At 37.9% G+C, this 19,003-nt stretch overlaps 2 protein-coding genes across 3 annotated transcripts; one reads left to right on the top strand and one right to left on the bottom strand.

Annotated features, from left to right (window-relative positions):
- Positions 1–4: 4 nt before the first annotated feature.
- LOC113492038 (E3 ubiquitin-protein ligase ZNF598) lies at positions 5–9,444 on the bottom strand. Of its 2 annotated transcripts, none has more exons than XM_026869316.1 (10): positions 9,355–9,444; positions 9,087–9,269; positions 7,789–8,040; positions 5,950–6,035; positions 4,124–4,362; positions 3,619–3,733; positions 2,980–3,158; positions 2,639–2,767; positions 2,193–2,392; positions 5–1,999 (listed from the first exon to the last, which is right to left on the bottom strand). In XM_026869316.1, the coding sequence occupies exons 2-10, from the start codon at positions 9,252–9,254 to the stop codon at positions 905–907; spliced, it is 2,463 nt and encodes an 820-aa protein (XP_026725117.1). In that variant the 5' UTR covers positions 9,255–9,269; positions 9,355–9,444; the 3' UTR covers positions 5–904. The 2 variants fall into 2 exon arrangements, with proteins under 2 accessions (XP_026725117.1, XP_026725118.1); XM_026869317.1 differs by having other exon boundaries at positions 9,359–9,418.
- Positions 9,445–9,583: 139 nt separating this feature from the next.
- On the top strand, positions 9,584–18,765 carry LOC113492036 (protein abnormal spindle). Its single transcript, XM_026869314.1, has 8 exons — positions 9,584–9,754; positions 9,834–10,031; positions 10,444–10,641; positions 10,900–16,623; positions 16,897–17,089; positions 17,272–17,453; positions 17,716–17,835; positions 17,915–18,765. Exons 1-8 carry the CDS (start codon positions 9,743–9,745, stop codon positions 18,218–18,220), a joined length of 6,933 nt encoding a protein of 2,310 aa, XP_026725115.1. The 5' UTR covers positions 9,584–9,742; the 3' UTR covers positions 18,221–18,765.
- The last annotated feature ends 238 nt before the right edge of the window (positions 18,766–19,003 follow it).

Below are 19,003 nucleotides of genomic sequence, written 5' to 3'. Positions count from 1 at the left end.
AATATTTCCATACTGTATTTCTTAGTTATAGTTGTATTGTTATATTTCCAATGTACATTCATACACTACACATAGTATTAAATACATTATAGTGAATGTTATTTGAAAATATGGACAGTTATAATTCCAATTATAATTTAGCACAAAGTGTTACAATAAAACCAGTAACCTGTGTAATCAACAAAAAATATTTTACACAAAACTAAAGAAATCGTTCTGATCGAAAGTACAAAAATATAATAAAAATTTAACTTTGAAACAATATATTTTACATCATATAACATTTACATTTTACAAAATCACATTTGAGTGTAATAAAATCGAGATACTGTGGATTTGATATGATCACATAAAAATGCACAGTCGTAGGAATATTCAGGCTAGCGAAATAAAACTGCGCTCGCGTACGGTACACCGACAACACCGGTGCGTGTCGCGTTCATCTACTACAGATAAACATGTATTAAATATGTATATACAAACCATACGTACTATACATTCCAAGTATAATCAGTTACTATATATAGTTCCATACGGTCCTGAAACCCGGACAGTAAGGATTGAATACATGAAGTATTCAAGGAAATAAGGTCGCTACTAGCAAATCATGAAGTGTAGGCACTGGCTGATGGTCAGAGGTCCATATGGCATTAACATTATAGTTTTTCACACTCACTGTCTATGTCTGAAGACTCGCAGCGTGTAAGGTACACGTGTGAACACAATCGGATCATTGAACTACGTAACACTAGAACCGCAAGTCAAATCAATGACCATAACGAAACATTGTAACATGTATCGTCGGATACCATCGCTGTTTATGAGAAATTGTATTTCAAAGCGCGGGTCGTGGGTGTTTCAGTTTAGCGGTTGCGTGTAGTGCCGGTCGCTGGTGGCGGGCTGGCTAGGCGTGCTGCAGCGGCGGCCAGTGCGCGGCGGCGTGCGCGCGCGCGTCGGGCGGCGCCAGCAGCTGGCCGCACGTGCTGCACACGGCCACGCGCGCGCTGCGCCCCACCATGAGCTCCTGCTGCTTGGCGATGTCGGGCAGCAGCGCCACCAGCTCGGGGAACACCTCGTCGAACTGCGCGCCCAGCGCTGCGCGGCAGTGCTGGTGGAACTGCTCCGCGCTGATCGAGCTGTCCCGGAACGCCCGCGACGCTACCCTGAAGTTCTCTACCGCCTCGTCCCCGCCCAACGCTACGGAGAATTTCTTGACTAGAGCACGATTCCTTTGCTCGAACTCCGGCGGCGGGATGTAGGAGTGCAGCGGCGCGGGGAAGGTCTGTCCCGAGGAGTTCGTGAAGGTCATGCCATCGCAAGGCGGGCGCGGCTTGAAGCCGGGCGGCACGAAGCCTGGTGGAACGGACCCGTTAGGCAGCTTCTTGCTGGGCAGGCAGTTATCACTGCGGGAGTTCAGCGGTGGGTAGTCCTTGGCCGCGAGGCTGAAGTCTCCGTTGCCGCCATTCCGGTTCCTTTCGGTCGTCGGGGCCTCCACAGTCTTAACATTTTTCTCTTCTCCCGTTTGATTATTATTCATATTCACCGAGGCGTACGACTCCCTCATTATTTTTTTATCATTCGTGCCGTTGACGTGATATAGGTCGACTAAATTTTCTTTTTTACTATTTTGTTTCTTCTTTTCTTTTTTACTAAGTTTAGTATTGTCATTTGATTGTGCAGGAGCTTGTTGTTGCTGTTGCTGTTGTTGTGGCTGTGATGCTTGCTTTTTGGACTTTGATTTAGAGAGATTGACGGGCAAGGTGGGGAAGTCGGCGACAGGGTTGAAGGCTGGCTCTCTCTTCGGCGGCGGCTCGGGCTTGGTGGGCTTCTGCTTGTCTTTAGTCTTGGAGACGGTGATCCACTGCGGTGGCGCGACAGGCGCGGTCGTGGCCGAGAGCGCGGGGAACGCCTCGGCCGACTGAGGCGGCTGCTTCTTATTGTGATGCGACGGGTGCTCATTCTTTAAGGCCTGCATCGCTTGACTGTTGATGAGTGCGACCTGCAAGAAAAAAAAACAATATATTATTGCTGCAGAATTTATAACGCCGATTCTACTTTCCAACCAGACATAGAACGTTAGACGTTTGTAGTCATTTTAACAATTAACTAAGACGATAATTGTAGAATTAATTTATTACATGAAATATTACTTAAGCTAATACAACATTATTACTCATTTAGTCATGGCATACCTTTGGCGGTTGCATGGTAGCAGCTCCAAGGCTAGGATGGTCGTCCCTGCCGACGCTGAGCGATGGGAAGTCGTCATCGCAGAGCGACGCCATCTTCTGCTGATGAGGGATCGTGATGCGGTTGCCGCTGGTCTGCGTCAGGCGGAAGTTGCTCGCGCTAGTCGGCTGGCTGTGTAGCTGGATTGACACGCTAGGCTTAGCTGGAAATATAAGTATATCAGACTGATAAGTTAGGGTGAGCAGTGGTAAAAAGTATTTAGTTTTTTTTACATATATTTTCTTTAATGAGCCTTCCGTTACTTCTTTTATTTTAAAAAATTCTGAGCTACAGTCTTTAAGATTTTATATTGGAGACTACTTGGCACCAAAAGCATTTAAAAATAGTTACATGCTTTTACAAAGGGAGTTTGGACTTTATTATATTGTGCATAAGATATACAACTCACTGTTCCTGACGATGGTGGCAGCGACGGTAGTGGGAGCGGGTCCGGCGGGGCGAGGGGCGCGGGAGGGGCCCGCCGCGCCGTCCAGTGCGGGGAAGTTCTTGTCGTTGCGAGTCAGCCCGTCGACACCTACTGATATTATTTTATATCGTTAATTTCAGCGTAAAAGCTTAGTTTTCTTCACCTGATCTACATTTGAATACTTATGGGCTATATATATTGCCTGCGTTCATCGAACAAAAAACTACCTACAACCTATATACCCTCGTAAAGTTTTTTTACAGATGTTGATTAATATTTATCTATATGATTTCTCTATAACATCTTCTACACCCGGTAGATACCTTTATAAGAGCGATGCGGGGCCGAGAGCACGAGTCCGGGCGCGGCGGGCGCGGCCGACAGTCGCGGGAACTGCTCGTCGCTGCGCGTGTCGATGTCCGCCTGTGGCGCCACCTGCACTACCGGGGCGGGTATCGGCTCCGGTTGCTCTCGTCTATCCCTGTGATCACCCCTATGATCCCTACAGAAAATAGAAGTTAGTTTTGAGTATGTGGTGTATATTAAGGGATTCTTTTGTTATCAGTCATCAGTAAATGATTTATGACCGATTTTAGAGTTAAACTCGTTCAGGACGGGCATGATTAGATTTGCTGTCAGTTAGAAAGCATTATTGACATAATGGTCAGAGAGGAAATATTAATGTCCACTTTGGCCCATATATTTAACACTCAGTGAGCGTTGCAGTCTGTACCATAATTCTAAATCAAGGCATTGTTATTTCAGTATGCTCTTTAGTAAGTGCGCAGCTGTCCCCATCTCGCACTCTATATTCCGAGCACCTCCGCAAATAAACAAACAATTTTTTCGGTCGTCTGAATGACGTACGCGCGCCTTTTTCTGACACCCGATACAAATACCTATCTGTTCCTTAACTATTGATATTAATTGAATGTTGTATGTTCTGTAGTTAGTCCGGGTACCTGGGTGTCCGCTGCACATTGGGATGCGGTGTGATGTTGAACTGTAGCTCGAGCGTCCGCGCCTGGCGGGCCGCGCCGCGGGGCATGCCACGACCGTGTACCGTCGCCTTGTGCGCTATACAAACAAACATTGCAACAATTAACAATTGCTGATAGTAACTCTTAATGGTATTCAATATTTCAATCGGATTTTAACGCACTTTTACTGTAATTAGTTTTCGATATTTTGATGCCTTTGCAGGTACTTGATTGGACAATCCACGTAACCTGTTAAAAGCGTCATCGGTCGTCGTCGACCAGTGCCCATCATGCCTTCAGAGGTCCTTAGATCCTGCCGACCTTAAAGGTATCAGAGGCGGTTGTAGGCTGCCAGACGTCAAGATGAACTTGAATTGTTCCACCTCCAAAGAAAGGAGACAGATTCTGTGAATAGCATTCAAACTTCGTCCTTTGGAATGGGACCATTTTCACCATATTCATCTTTGCGAATGTTACTAAAACTCACCTTTAAGGTCAATTTCGCTTCTAAACACAGCCGTCAAGTGTTGTCCCGCACACTCGCCCTCCTCGCACAGATAATGATCGGTGCGGAAGTGGTGGGCAAGCGCGGAGTGGGACGCGTAATACAGATTACGCCCGTCGGCGTCGCACAGGTGGCAGTAGAGGTGCTCCTTACGCAAGTGCCGGTACAACTCGTCCGCGTCCATGAAACGCTCCTCGCAGAACTCGCAGAGGGGGTGACCTCTAGCGGGATAAAAAGGAACGTTAATAATTTTGAATTGTAGTCTATTTTTGCTTGGGAATCATTGTAAATATAGCCTTTATGACTCAATTAAGGGTCGTACTTTCAACCCAACAACGTAGGTTCTCACGCTTGCAAACGCTGGCAAATTTTGTGGGTATACTAAAGTATTGACATTTATTAGTATCAATATCGATACAAAAGTGCGGTGTTACGGTCGATACGGACAAGTAGTGGTCGCGCTTTTGATAAAACTCTGTAAATTTATAAACAAACTTGCATTTTTGAAGATGAAGAACAGTTGAAGAACATCTAACCTGCGTTTCTATCAATTTGTGCGCGCTTCGTAATCAAACGCCGTCAAATAAGAACGAAACGTCTATATCTAGAATTATGTTAAAAATTAAATCTGTGAGTACTCGGTACGACGGTACTCAAAATATTTCGTGATGCAATTTATAATAAATTGTAAAATAAAATTGCGCAAATATTTCATCTCATAGGCATGTTTTACGTTCAATTTGATATGATAATGTAACTGATAAGTAATGTTGACTTAACGAAGCTTATATCATAGTGCTGATAAGAAAAGCGTGTTAGTCTCGTGTACGATATCTTTATTCGTTTTAATGATGCTTATCTATTCGATTTTAATGTAAATTGATTGGTGTTTTGATGCTGGTACGGTTGTCATGTGTTCAGCATCTAAGGACCTACTAATAATCCTTAAAGTAATACAGTTCGTTGAAATAATTGCGTATTGCGCAGGTTTGATTACCGCGTAGGACAAACATGATCTAAATTTTTAAGCCTAGATATTTAACTTTTATTTTTTATTTAATTTATTTAGCACAGCAACAGTACAATTACCTTCGAACTTAATATTTACGTTTTCAAAGTGTAATAGAGACAGTAATGGCACAGATTATAGGCATGTTTATACATACATACATGTGTATACATATTTAGTACCGGAATAACCACGTAGCAAGAGTAGTAAATGCTACAGGCCCCGCGAATAGGAGGGTCCCGCGCTCCGTTGCCTCTCTGACCGTAATAATTTAAAATTGAGTGCGGCCCGTGCCGTAGTCGTATGGATTAGTTAAACTGCACTATACACATTAAGTTGGTAGCGCAGCAAAACTAACAAGGAATTTGAGAACCTAAATAAATCAACCCCGTTGGCTGAAGTTGCTACAAGCCCCGCGCTAATTAATGCCTTAGTTCGGGAGGCGTTAATATCGTTAAATAAAACCTAAAATTGCCAAAATACAAAGCCTGCTATATTTTATTTAATAAAAACCCTGTAGTTTCTTCCGTGAATTGCTAATGTTGTCAACTCTTTTGATTTTATCCAATACCTGATATATCTTGCTGTACAATGCCGGATATATCTCATGTGTTACCTACATTTGTTGTTACCTACCTACCGCGTTTCGGCAGGCACGTAAAATTTTGGGTCCCGGCTGTTATTAACACAGCAGCCGTTACCCACCACTAGAAAGTTTGCCTCCTTGTAAAATACTGGTACTTAGCTGACCCCAATATAGTTGGGAAAAGGCTAGGATGATGATGATGCTGTTACCTACCTGTGGGATGTATCGTCCACATCTCCTCTCCGTCGATGGTGAGCCAGCTCTTGACGAGTATAACACTTTCTCTCCATCGTGAAAATCTATAAAATATCCATACATTTCGTTTAAATACGTCTTCCTTGTTGTTTCAGTTCTATGCATTTAAAGTAAGCGAAATTTTTGACTATTTTGGCAGGATAATGTTTGTGTGTGTATGTTAATCATTTTATTTCTATTTGAATAGACTATTATTAATTTATTTATTTTTATTTGTTAAATATACAATTACAGTATGTAGTGCTCCACAAAACCGGTTTATCGGTTTGTCTGTGGACGAAACTATAACTAACTCGGCAGAGCAAAATATGATAGGGTTTTATTTTGTTTTCATTGCAATTTAATGTTTCTTTCCAAACATTGTGCATTCTTTCGGTTTTTTAAGTAAGTAATTCCAATAATTCCTTCTTTCTTTTTTAGACTTTTTAAAAGGTAAGTTTAGAAATGCAGACAGGCTACAAATATTACCACTCTAGACTAATGACAATATCCTAATTACAAGGCAAACAACACAATGTCAACAAGAGAGTACTATCAATTTCCACAATTTGCTATTATATAAAGAATAGGTATATCCCCATTCAGCCGGTCTTGTTTACATTTATTGATAACATTTACTATACGGTATAATTATTGTAATAATAAAATATATAAATTACTGTATGACGCTATTGTGGTGCTTATTAGCGTTAAAATAGTTTCTTATTTACTTAAATACTACAGTCACGTCATTGATTAGAACCAACCACCTGTTTCACCACCGTCAAATAAGTTCCCGTTAAGTTATCTGACAGATTTTAGCATACAAAGATTTTTTTCTATTTTCTTCCAGATTGCGGGTAATCAGTGATTGTGAAACAGGCGTTAATCAGCAATTATAATGCTTTTAAAATATATGAAAATCTATGCAAATATAATCTAAGCTATCGGTCGCTTAAATCGCATATTAAAATTTGTCGGGTTTTACAACTTTCTTATGAAATGATTATCTGAATGAGGTAAGCTTTAAAGATAAACTGTGTAGAAGATATCAATCGCCGTGTCAATATGGTGGGGACAGAGCTAATTCAACTTGTATTGAGTCTTCTGATGGTAGTTGTTTTACGAAAATTATACTATTGGTACACAGACTTATTGTATCAAAGCGTAAGTAATATCTGGTAAAATGACTGTGTAATTATTGCGTAAATTGACAATGATATCTGTAATAAAAAAATAATTGTCAGTTAATTAGTGAAAATTCATAATGATCAACTATAATGACGTGATATTGAGTCAACATTTTTATGTACGTTTCTTAGTAAAAAAAGTTAGAAAATTGTGAATTCAGGATGACTTGCATAAGTTTTGCCATAAAAACCTCGACTACATGTCAATGGCACTTTTGACTTTTCCTACAAATATAACGATTTTTCTTAAAAAAAAATGCATTTTATGTTCCCTGTTAGAACACATTGTAGATATCACTGCTATATCGGCACATGTAAAGTACGATTCTATTCTCATTATTTGCCAAGATAAAATGTTTTGGCAATTTAACAAATTCATACTCCAGTTCTCACAGATGTTACATAATTTAAAAATTTGGCAAAACCAACGCACAGCTGTCTATAAGTACAAAGTATTGAGTACACTGCAATGAAGGATTAAGGTTGTCTGGTAGAGAAGGGCTTCTAGCATAAACCTATCTATTCCACAGTTGAATGGTCTAGGTGGATAGGATGTATAAAAAAAAAATTAATTAAGCGCCTTTGCTCCACAGTGGGACAAACGGGCCTTATAGATTTCAAAACATACCTTTAAGTGTTTAACGCAGAGGTCACAAAAGTATCTTTCATGCACTTTTCTCATGTGGTCACTCAGCATAGTGAAAGTGCGGAACGGTGGAATCTTGTCACAAATCTTACAGCGGTTTTCCAACAACGCCTCATACGAGAGTTTGATGTCCTCACTGCAGAACCCAATCTTGAACTGCCTCTCAAACAACCGGTCAGTAAACACCCTGTTACGAAGCTCCTTATACGGTTGGACGGTTTCCGTAAACACCACCTGTGAATAATTTTTCAAAAGTCAATTCCTATTTGAATTCTCAAACATGTCATTACTTGTTTTGATTTATCTATTGATTTAAATTGATCAAAAAGATTATGCACAGCCTTGTGAAATTCCTGCTTTTAGAATAGTTAGCGTTCAGTCTATTTAAATTTCCATTAATAAATAAATTTATAATTACTCCATTGGGTGCACGGGAAATATGTGTATGTAATATTTGATAACTACAGAAAAAAAAAGAATATAAACTTGTGAATTAATTGTTACAGTGATAATATTACTTGCTGAAACCTTGTTTGAAGACTGAAGATATTCATGTTATAAATATAAATAATTATTAAAGAAATTAGAGAATGACTGAGGTCTCTAATTAGACAAAGATCTAATATTGATGTCAGCAAAAAGTTAGGGGAACAAATTTGAAACTGTAGAAGACAATGCATTTCCACTAAATAAGAATAAAAGTCATTTAAATGATATTGAAATAAAATATTTAATAGCACCTAACAATAATAGTTTTAGGAATTAAACACATAAGAATAAATTTTGTAAACAATAGGAATATTCTTTTCAAAGTAAGCCTGACAAGATATTTAATTATTAGTGTTGGCAAGTGGTAATTATAATTTAATTACTGTTATTTTCTAATCTGACACTGTTTTTCAAGTTCATTTTGTTACAATTTATGTATGAACTACATGGTGCAGGGATGTAAATATAGACAATTGAACTCTTTTAATTGAAACGGCCTGTATAGGTGAAGACATGATCCATTCATAATAGAGTGATGTCAGTTATAATAAAGCAATCATTCATCATTCTTGTTAGCATTCTCTCACACTGCCTCTATGAAAAGTTTATCAACATTCTAGTTATTATGATACAAATCATGACACTAGTGTAGTTATTCGTCTATTGTGCAATATTATGACGGGAGATTTGCTAGATGTGTTTATAATGCACAATGTTGCACAATGATACCATGAGCACTGAAATTTGAACAAACACTATTATTCATAGATATACATAGCAATGGAGCTTACCCTTGAGAGGTCTCGCCGGCAGATAGGACACTCATTTTGCAGGCAGAGCACCCGCATTCGGGTTGAACACTCGAAACATACGGGATGGTCACATTCGCCAATCGAATAGTATAAAACGTTCTTGAAACACACTACGCAAGTATTCTCGTTTGACTGCGAGTCATTCATGGTGTCGGGCTGGTTCTGTAAAATTATAACGACGTACTAATATCCTGACACGTTTAGTCGGGATTATCTATAAAAAATCAGAAATAAATACTGTATATACCTACGTAAGATTGAGAAAAGGAAGGACGAAAATTTCGTAGTGCTGTAATGACAGCACAATTGTGTGATTGCCATGAAAAAAAATAATAAAGCGAAATTACAGGCCTTCAGAGTTGCTAGTTGCAAGCTACTCGATCGATGCAGAATACCATAGTGCACATTTACCAATAATGAAAACCAAAACTGTACTTGTCTCTGGGCTATTTATTTCATGACGGAAACGGTGAAGTGAACGGTTTGAAGTTCAAATTCGTTTGAATTTCAATTCAGTCGGTCGTAATTCGTTTGTTACATTGTTATCCAGAGTTTGTGAAGTTTTACTGTCTTATAATGTGTATTAAAAATAAGTGAATTGTGTGGAACGTGTGCAGTTATATAGCCTACGAAATATGTATTTCGAAGTGCGTGTTGATTAGTGTTTTGTAACGTACTTCAACTGTGTCACTATAATATTACAATTTGTTCGTTATTTTATTATAGATTGAGAATACTCCCGAGCACATTAGGAGGGCTCGACGGGCAGATTATAAGACTGAAGAGTCGCCGAAAGAGGAATGTCCCCGTTTGATCTTGGCTCCATTTTCTAGACCTCCACAAGTAGTATTCGACAATGTCCTCATTGGGGCGTCATGTGAAAGAAACCTGGAGGTGTTTAACCCTTCGAAGCAAGTGCAACAGGTATTCATAACATTATTTTGGGCGGCAAGTTTATGCCAGCTCAACATGTCAACAAGTGCATGATAAGAATTATTTAATCTAGTATCCAAATAGTTACACAAAAACCATGTTTTATCTTCATACTGTCCTAATATATTTAATTAAAGTATTGTTTTTCTATGACATTGTTTTGTTATCATTAATAGTGAAATGTGACCTTATTTACAAGGTCTATGTCTATTTCTCTGTGTTAATTATTGAGATAACTGTTTTTCTTTAGTATTCATATAAAAACTGTCCATGATTAGAAAAGGTTTACAACTTTACACCTATAATTTATGTAGCAATACATGATGTTTTTAAGTTTTTCAATTAGATTATCAATATAATTCAAACAAAAAAAACTAAGTACATTAAAATGTATTTATTTCAGATAACACTGGGGAAGTCCCTGCCGCCTGGCCTCGTTATAGAGTTACCTGGAGAATGGCTGGTCCTAGAGCCCCAGACTTGTTACTGCATAACCATGATGTGGACCCCAGTGCAGCCAACTGCAACCCGAGAAACTATACGCTTCACTAATGAGAATAGAGGCAGATATGATGTTATTCTTGTCCTCAAGTCTGTTATGGTAAGAAACATTTACAATTCACTGTTTATAGGTGTACTGTAAAGATATTCTTAAGATTTTTTTTTTATTATAAAGAGAAAAGTATTGTTTAGTTAACATTTTTGTTCTGAAACCATTATAGTACATATGCTTTCATAACTTTCTAAAAATCCCTAAATTAAATAATATTCTTTTCAACAACATTGTCTCATGCACTTTTTTATAAATATTTAATGTGTAAAAGTCACAATACTTATTCATAATTTTCAATATTTTCAGAACATCAAAGGCAAAGGCTTACAACCAAAGGGCTTCAAGATATCTCCAGGTAAAATAAAGAAAAAGGTCTCTAAAAAGTCACCAGTAGCCCTGTACAAAAAAAAGTCAGAAATTATATACAATACTACACAAATCAAAAAAACTTACAATGTTATGCAGACTCAACAGAAATTTTCGCAAGTGTATAACAAGGAGAATATTTCTATAAATGACTACTCTATTGATTCCCGACCAGACAAGTGTCCTTTTGATTCACTCACAAGTGTTGACTTTAACTTTGACACTTCCGAAGTTTTCTCTACAATGAGAAAGCCAGATATTCTACAACAGACATATGACAAGTCTTTTGCAGACAGCAGCAAGTTAAGCATTCCTCACAATGTGTTAAAACCAAGTAATAAGCAAATATATGATGTCTCAGCTACTGAGTTATTTGACAATCTCACCTTCACGCCTCTGAAGACATTGCCATCTAAAGCTGATAAACTAGACAAGGGACCTAAAATAATCCTTAGCATGAACTCTGATAGTGAGCTGGATGATAGTTTAGATAATAAAAACTTTAACAAAGAGAACCAGACTTGCTCTATAATAAGTGTGACATCTAATCAACCACCTAATAAGTGGTTGACAGTCAATCACGCACAAATTGACAGCCATATGGAGACGCCAACCGTTCCCAACAAGAAACATCCAAACACTTCATCCCCTAAGGAACTCAACAGTCCCAATTTCTCGATCAACACAGAATTCTCGCGTATCAGCGACCTATCATTCTTCCCTCAAAGATTTTCAACTGAAAGAAAAACATTCCCAAAATTAAACAATGACACTCACGAAATGTTTGATGATCATGTACACATTAAACCAAGCTCCGACACTTTTACGAAGGAATCGCCAAATACACCGATGGAACATAACTTTAATCATTACGAAATGAAGCCGCCACATTTCTTTATGAAAGATCAACCTAAAATGTGCAGGCAGGCTTTGTTCAGAGAATACCAGCATCAAAAAGAAGCATACGATCAACGAACGTATGGGAATCAAATTGACCATAATGTTTGGCAAAATGATTTGCGTGTAGACACAAGGTCCCCTCCCAGATCTATTACTCCGCCTTTACAATCGATACCTGAAGAGAGTGCCCATTTTTCCGACACCCAAGTACTTGACAAGACTGATAAACAAATGTCCACATTTACTATAAACCGCACATTTGACAAGCCGGCTGATAGATTCTCCTCCAATGCTTCAATTAGCAACATTCAATCCTGGTCTAAAAAGGCTGTCCGAGCCGAACCGGACTTGTGGAAAATACCTATAAGCCATGTGAAGAAAGCTAAGAATAGACCATCAATCAAAGCTAAGGAATCATTATCTGGCAAAATATCGAACACTACATTTGAGACAAATAAGAGTATTATCCAAAACATGTCTGTTAATCAGATAGGTAATGTCTACTCTCAGTCTTCTACTGTGGATCCATTCTTGTCTTCGACGTATTTCTACGACGAGGAAGCTGTAGAAAAATTCGAAAAGGAGTTTAAGAGATGGCTTAACTGTATTCTGACTCCGCCTGCGGACCTCGATAGTAATACCGAACAGAAGGTAGACGTCGGTAAGGCGTGGATTGAAAACAGGAATAAAGAAGTACCGGCTGCACCGACGAAAGAACAAGTATCCAACGCGTACCACAACAGCCACCGCTTGGAGAGTCTGCGTAGGTCCGCGAGGGCTTTACTCATGAGCCCTGAAATGGTAGCTGTCTTCCAGAAACTAACCGCGCAGATAGAAAAAAAGCTTATAGCTATAAGAACTGATCGTAATCTTCACTTAGATGTCGGATTACAGAAAGCAATCATGGAATTGTTATTGTCGTACAATCCGTTATGGCTACGAATCGGTCTAGAAGCGATATACGGGTGTGTCCTGCCACTCAAATCTAACAGCGACATTGAAGGACTCACAACCTTCATTATCCATAGAATGTTTAAGAATCCTTTCCTAAAGAATAAACACTCAAAAGCGAATGCTCCAAACATGTTGCTACCAGCTTACATGGAGGCGATCAAAAAGTTTACTCTGAAGAAGTTTTTCATTCTTGTTTTCTTTTTGGATCAAGCCAAACAACGAAAACTCATATCTCACGATCCTTGCCTCTTCTGTAGAAACGCAGTGTGTAAAGAGAGCAGGGAAATAATAATAAGATTTACGAGGGAGTTAATTGCTGGAATTGGTGATATCACGAAACATTTGAGGCCGCTCGGTTACGTTGTGAGCCACAAGCAATCTTATTTAGACGAATACAAATACGCAGTTCACAACATAGCTGTAGACATTCGAGATGGAGTTCGATTGACTAAAGTCATGGAAATCATTCTAATGAAGGATGGCTTACTGAAACAGCTCCGTACGCCAGCGATATCTCGCTTACAGAAGATTCATAATGTTCAAGTCGCGCTGACTGCTCTGAAGGAGTCTAGCTTTGTGATAGCAGGTGAAATCACTTCGAACGATATCGCTGACGGACATAGAGAGAAGACTCTGTCGCTACTATGGCAGATCATTCACGTGTTCCGCGCTCCTCTGTTTGAGAAGGCTGCTAACGTTATACAAATGTGGTGGCGTAAGAAGTATGAAGTTATTGTTGAAAAGAGGAAGGAAGCAGAGCGAATACTGCAGCAGCAGAACGACGCAGCGAGTGTGATCCAATGTTGGTGGCGCCGTATTACATACAACCGCCTGGTCGAATGGAAGATGCAACAAGTAACAACTGCAACCATCATTGTACAAAAGTATTGTCGTATGTGGCTTGCTCGCAGTCGCTTACTTAAATATAAGCGAAGCGTTATAAAGATCGAAGAATGGTACAGCTCAGTCCGAAAGATGAAAGAGGCAAAATACATTCTCGAAACACTAAAATTAGAGCGAGAGGAATTGAGACGTAAAGCGGCAATTCATATTCAGTGTCAAGTAAGAAGATGGATATGTGTAACACGATATACAAAAACATTACGGCAGATTGTATTAGTCCAGAGCTTGGTTCGTAGATTCCTTGTTAGGAAGCAATATATTCAATACAAAAATGCAGTTATATGCATCCAACAGAGATATAGAAGTAAAATGTTAATGAAAAAAGAAATGCAAGAATTTAATACTAAAAAATCAAGCGCTACTCTCATACAGAGTTATTACCGTATGTTTAAACAGCGAAGGTATTTCTTACAACTCAAAAACGCTGTCAAAATATTCGAAGAACGCTACAGAGCTTTACTTGAAGCAAGACATCAACGTAAGAACTATTTACAACTTAGGCAAACGGTTGTTAGAATTCAATCATTGTCCAGAAGCAAGAAATGTCGAGAAAACTATTTGAGACAGAGGAGCTTAATTATTTCACTCCAGAGGAAGATCAGAGCACACCAATTGATGAAGAGAGAGAAAGAAAACTTTGTAACAATTAAAAACGCAGTAATAGTTCTACAAACCTACGTAAGATCTTATTTGATAATGAAGAAACAGAGAGATAGTTACAAAAGGCTGCGTCAATCCGTCAGCACTATTCAACAGTACTTCCGATCCTATTTACTGGCGAAATCACAAAGAAAATCTTATATACAGCAAAGAAATGCTGCAATCGTTCTTCAAAACGCGTACAGAAACTTAATTTTGATGCGTAAACAGAAATCAGAATACTTACAACTTAGGAAAGCGATACTTGTCGTTCAGAGAAGGTATAAAGCTCAAATCATGATGAGAAAACAACGAAACGAGTATATGGAACTCCGGAAAGCAACGATTGCTATACAACGTAGATACAGAGCTCAAAATGAAATGCAATTGACAAGAAACAGTTTCATCAAAACTAAAACTTCTTGCATAACCATTCAACTTGCATTCCGAGCCTATGTATTAGGTAAACAACAGAGACAAGAGTTTCTGAATATAAAAAAGGCTGCTTCAAAGATACAAGAATGGTTCAGAAGTTGTAAGAAAGGAAAAGAAGTTAAACAGCAGTATGAACAATCGAAACAAGCTTGTGTTACTATCCAGAGAATATTCAAAGCATACATCTATGGTAGAAAACAAAGGCAGGAATACGTACGTATTAGAACAGCGACAATCTGTATTCAGAAGTACTATAGATCTTATACAGAAATGAAGATTGTGAGACAACAATACATTACGCTTAGGACTTCCACTGTGACCATCCAGAGATATTATAGATGTCATTTAGAAACTAAGAAACAAAGACATACTTATCTGCAAATGAAAAACGCAGCTGTATGTATCGCGGATCATTACAAACGGTACAAAGAGACTAGAATGGTCAGAAACAACTACTGTCAGCTACGAGAAGCCACAATAAACATACAAAAAAGGTACAGAAGTATTCTTGCTATGAGAAGAGAGAGGCAAAAATACTTGAAAATGAAAAATGCCGTTATATGTCTACAGCAACAGTTTAGAGCGCTACTAGAAATGAGGCGGCAAAGACAAGCTTACGAACAGATGCGAAACGCAGCCATGACCATCCAAAACAGATACCGAGCACAAAAACTTATGTTATCTCAAAGACTCGTATACACCACTACTGTAAAACATTGTTGTACTATTCAAAGATTTTTCAGAGCTTATCTTGACGGCAAAAAACAAAGACAAGAATACCTGAAACTAAAACGTTCCGCTATCGTTTTTCAGAGGAGATATAGAGCTTTACTTACCATGAGACAAACAAGGAAGGCTTACTTAAATCTCAAGGCTGCAGCCATCGTCATTCAAAGCCAATATAGAGCTAATTGTCTCATGAGACAAGATCGTGAAGCTTATGCTCGTCTAATAAAAGCTACGATCTGCATTCAAAGGCAATTTATAGCATTCAAACTTATGAAAAAACAAAGAAGTGAATACAATAACTTAAAATCAGCTGCAGTATTAATTCAAAGACGATTCCGACTTATTACTGAGACGAGAAAAATTCAGAACGACTACCAAAAATTAAGGGCAGCTGCTATAATGATACAGCGTAGGTATCGAGCGAATAAAATAGCTCGCTCTATTAAAGAAAATGAAGCAGCGACAAAAATACAAAATTGGTATATCGCCTCAAAGAAACGCGACTTTTGCCGACAAGAATATTTAAAACTTAGAAAGACAGTAATATTTGTACAGTCTATAGTCCGTATGCGTGTTGAATACAAAAGATACGCGACTATCAGAAACGCTTCCCTCTGTATCCAAAGATTCTATCGCTCATACAAGTTAATGCTGTCAGAAAAGAAGAACTACATTACCACTAGACATGCCATAATTAAACTGCAAAGCTACTTGCGTGCCTTTATACAACGCAAGCGATTCTTGAGACTCCGTTCTGCCGTGGTAACTTTACAAGCTGCATACAGACTGAAAAAGTTACGAGAAATAACGAGGTTGCAAAGGATCGATGCTGCAATTTGCATTCAGAAATACACAAGATGTTATCTTGTAAGATCACGTTACCTTAAATATATGGAACAAATCAGATTTATACAAAGGATATGGAGGGGAAAGTTGCTTACAAGACTAGTCCGTTGCGAGTACTTACAAAAGAGACGAATTATTATCAATTTCCAATCCATTCTTAGGGGATATTTAGTGAGGAAGCAAATGAAGGCGAAGAAAGAAGAGATTAGAAAGACCAGAGAGGAACAGAGGCGATACTGGGCTGCAACTAAAATTCAGGTAATTATGCACGCTATTTATTAAACTGGCGGATCCGGGATCTGCATGTTTCTGAGTTTTGATTATGGTTTCCCTTTGTAATATTAAACAAATAGTACATATTATTTGTAATCAATGATCTATAATTTTCAAGGTCTTAACTTTAAGGCATTTTATTAGCACTTGCTGTGGTAAAAGCCGAAGTTATACGTCTCTAAACAAAATTCCTGGATACGCTATCACTGTTTATTTACATTGTTAACTTCAATAAAACTATTTATTATTTCCTTTTAGGCACTCTGCCGTGGCCACATAGCCCGAGTAAACATTTCGCACGATATACGTGTGACGGAACTCAGGCGCCGGTGGCGCGATGGAGGTCTGAAGTCCACTCAGGAGTCCATGAAGGATCGCAATGAAGAAGCTATGGAAGTCTTAAGAAATATTAGCGGCATAGAGACTGTTATTAAAGCTTTTAGGTCACTGGGTAAGTGTTAAACATAATTATAGAATAAATTGTATGTGAGGGTTTTGAGGGGGAGTTGAGTTTGATCTTGAATCGGCGTGGCTAAGTGTTTCCTAAACAGTTGATTTTCATTTTCTATAACACGGCGTCCAAATTTAGTTCCTTAGCCTTATATCTATCTAAAATTGTATTTTTTTTTTCAGAATTATTAACGGAAGTATTCCCGATGATGTACAACGACAATGCTTCGGCCATTGTCCATCGTGTGTACACGTATATGTCGGTGACGAACAGATCCATCTCTAGCATAGAAGTGCTGAAATCTGCCGCCGCCGTTCTTGTTAACCTTACTAGGTACAGGGTTACGGGACCTAAGATATACTTGGTAAGGCGTTTTGTATTTCATAGTATTTATGTTGATAAGTTGTATTACTAATTTCTTAAATCACTTTGCCTGATTATGCAGTATTTTTTTTACATATAATACTTAAATACTGTCTGTTCGTAAATTTAATACTTTATTAGTATGAATAGTTGTACCTAACATTATTTGATTTGAATATGTTATACATATTCCCTGTTGTCGTTTTCGTCGGCGAAACCGTCTGTTATAACGGCTTAAAATATGATTGTCTTTGTCTTTGCAGAGAGATCGCATACCGCCGATATTGAAATTCATGTGGAGGTTCAGTAACAGTGAGACCCAACTATTCTGCATTATGGCCACCTACGTGTGGCTATTTTCTAAATACGAAAATGTGAAAAAGGTAAGATTTATATGATCACAAAAATTTACTTAATTTTATATTTGCTATCATATACAAAACAAACTTTCTTATTTTGTAGGATCTTACGGAGTTGCTGAATCAGCCAGAAAACCACAGAATGTTAGTGACAATTAAGAACAATGTAGACAGAACTAAGAGGATGACAACAAACAGTGTTAGAAGCAAGTTCAACACGCCACAGCCATCCAAATTCATCTCACATACAAACAACCAATCACTTAACATGAGTTTGTGTAGTACTGGCAACAGCATAGTGCTGCCAGCATTAGAACCCGACTATGGTATTGCCAGGGTTGATAAACCTCGTTACTTCGAGGATGCCCAACAAGCTATAAACTGCCTTTTCCATACATATAAGTTGTGATAATTTTTGTATTGTGTGTTATATTTAATTAAGATAATTTAATATATTTCATGTAATGTAACTTAATTTTTAATAATGTCATTCATTTCATACATCCTTTTACTAAGGACTGGATTCCATAGAAATCATGTTTCAATTTTTAATACATTTTAAAGACAGTTTATGCTGGTGGTTTTTAACATGTTCATACTAAATTACTTTTCTTGATATCGAATTAGCAGATGTCTACTAATATTGCTATGTTCGTAATATGGTAGACAAGACTTGATTTTATTTGTTATTATAAGGCATTCTACTAATTTTAAAGATTAATATTAGCGTTAATGTGCTTCCATAGACACACGTTTATTTAAATACGCATACGCCGAAAAACAACATATTAACCGTTTTCTTTTAAATTAATTTTAACTGTTTGATTGTGTTTGTGTGAAAATGGACTGTTATGAATTAATTGTAATTGATTTTCATGTTTATCTTATATTTATAACGTAATGTTAACGAATTAGTTCATGATTAATGGACTGTCATTAAATAATTTAACGTTATTTTCTAGTTTTATTTCCAATCATAATAATATATAATCTATCGAGTTAAATCGTAGTAAGCAATGCTGCGAATGTGAGCTAAGGATATGAAAATAATAATAATTATAAATGGAAATGTAGTAATGCCAGTCCTAAAACAGCATACAAAAAAATAAGCCTGACGAGGATCCCGATAAATATAACCTAACATTCGATCCTGAACAAGTTTCATATTTAAAATACATTGTATGAATGTAGG

The sequence above is a fragment of the Trichoplusia ni genome, chromosome 3, assembly GCF_003590095.1.
Source record: "Trichoplusia ni isolate ovarian cell line Hi5 chromosome 3, tn1, whole genome shotgun sequence".
Lineage (NCBI taxonomy): Eukaryota > Metazoa > Arthropoda > Insecta > Lepidoptera > Noctuidae > Trichoplusia > Trichoplusia ni.
Note: the sequence above shows the minus strand (reverse complement) of the source record. Positions and strands in the feature narration are given on the sequence as shown.

Coding starts and splice junctions, on each gene's coding strand:
- LOC113492038 (XM_026869316.1), bottom strand. CDS start 9,254: ATGAATGACTCGCAGTCAAACGAGAATACTTGCGTAGTGTGTTTCAAG. Junction 8,041..9,086: donor GCCGGCGAGACCTCTCAAGG/GTAAGCTCCATT, acceptor AATTATTCACAG/GTGGTGTTTACGGAAACCGT. Junction 2,000..2,192: donor CTACCATGCAACCGCCAAAG/GTATGCCATGAC, acceptor TTTTTCTTGCAG/GTCGCACTCATCAACAGTCA.
- LOC113492036 (XM_026869314.1), top strand. Junction 10,642..10,899: donor TTGTCCTCAAGTCTGTTATG/GTAAGAAACATT, acceptor CAATATTTTCAG/AACATCAAAGGCAAAGGCTT. Junction 17,836..17,914: donor AATACGAAAATGTGAAAAAG/GTAAGATTTATA, acceptor CTTATTTTGTAG/GATCTTACGGAGTTGCTGAA.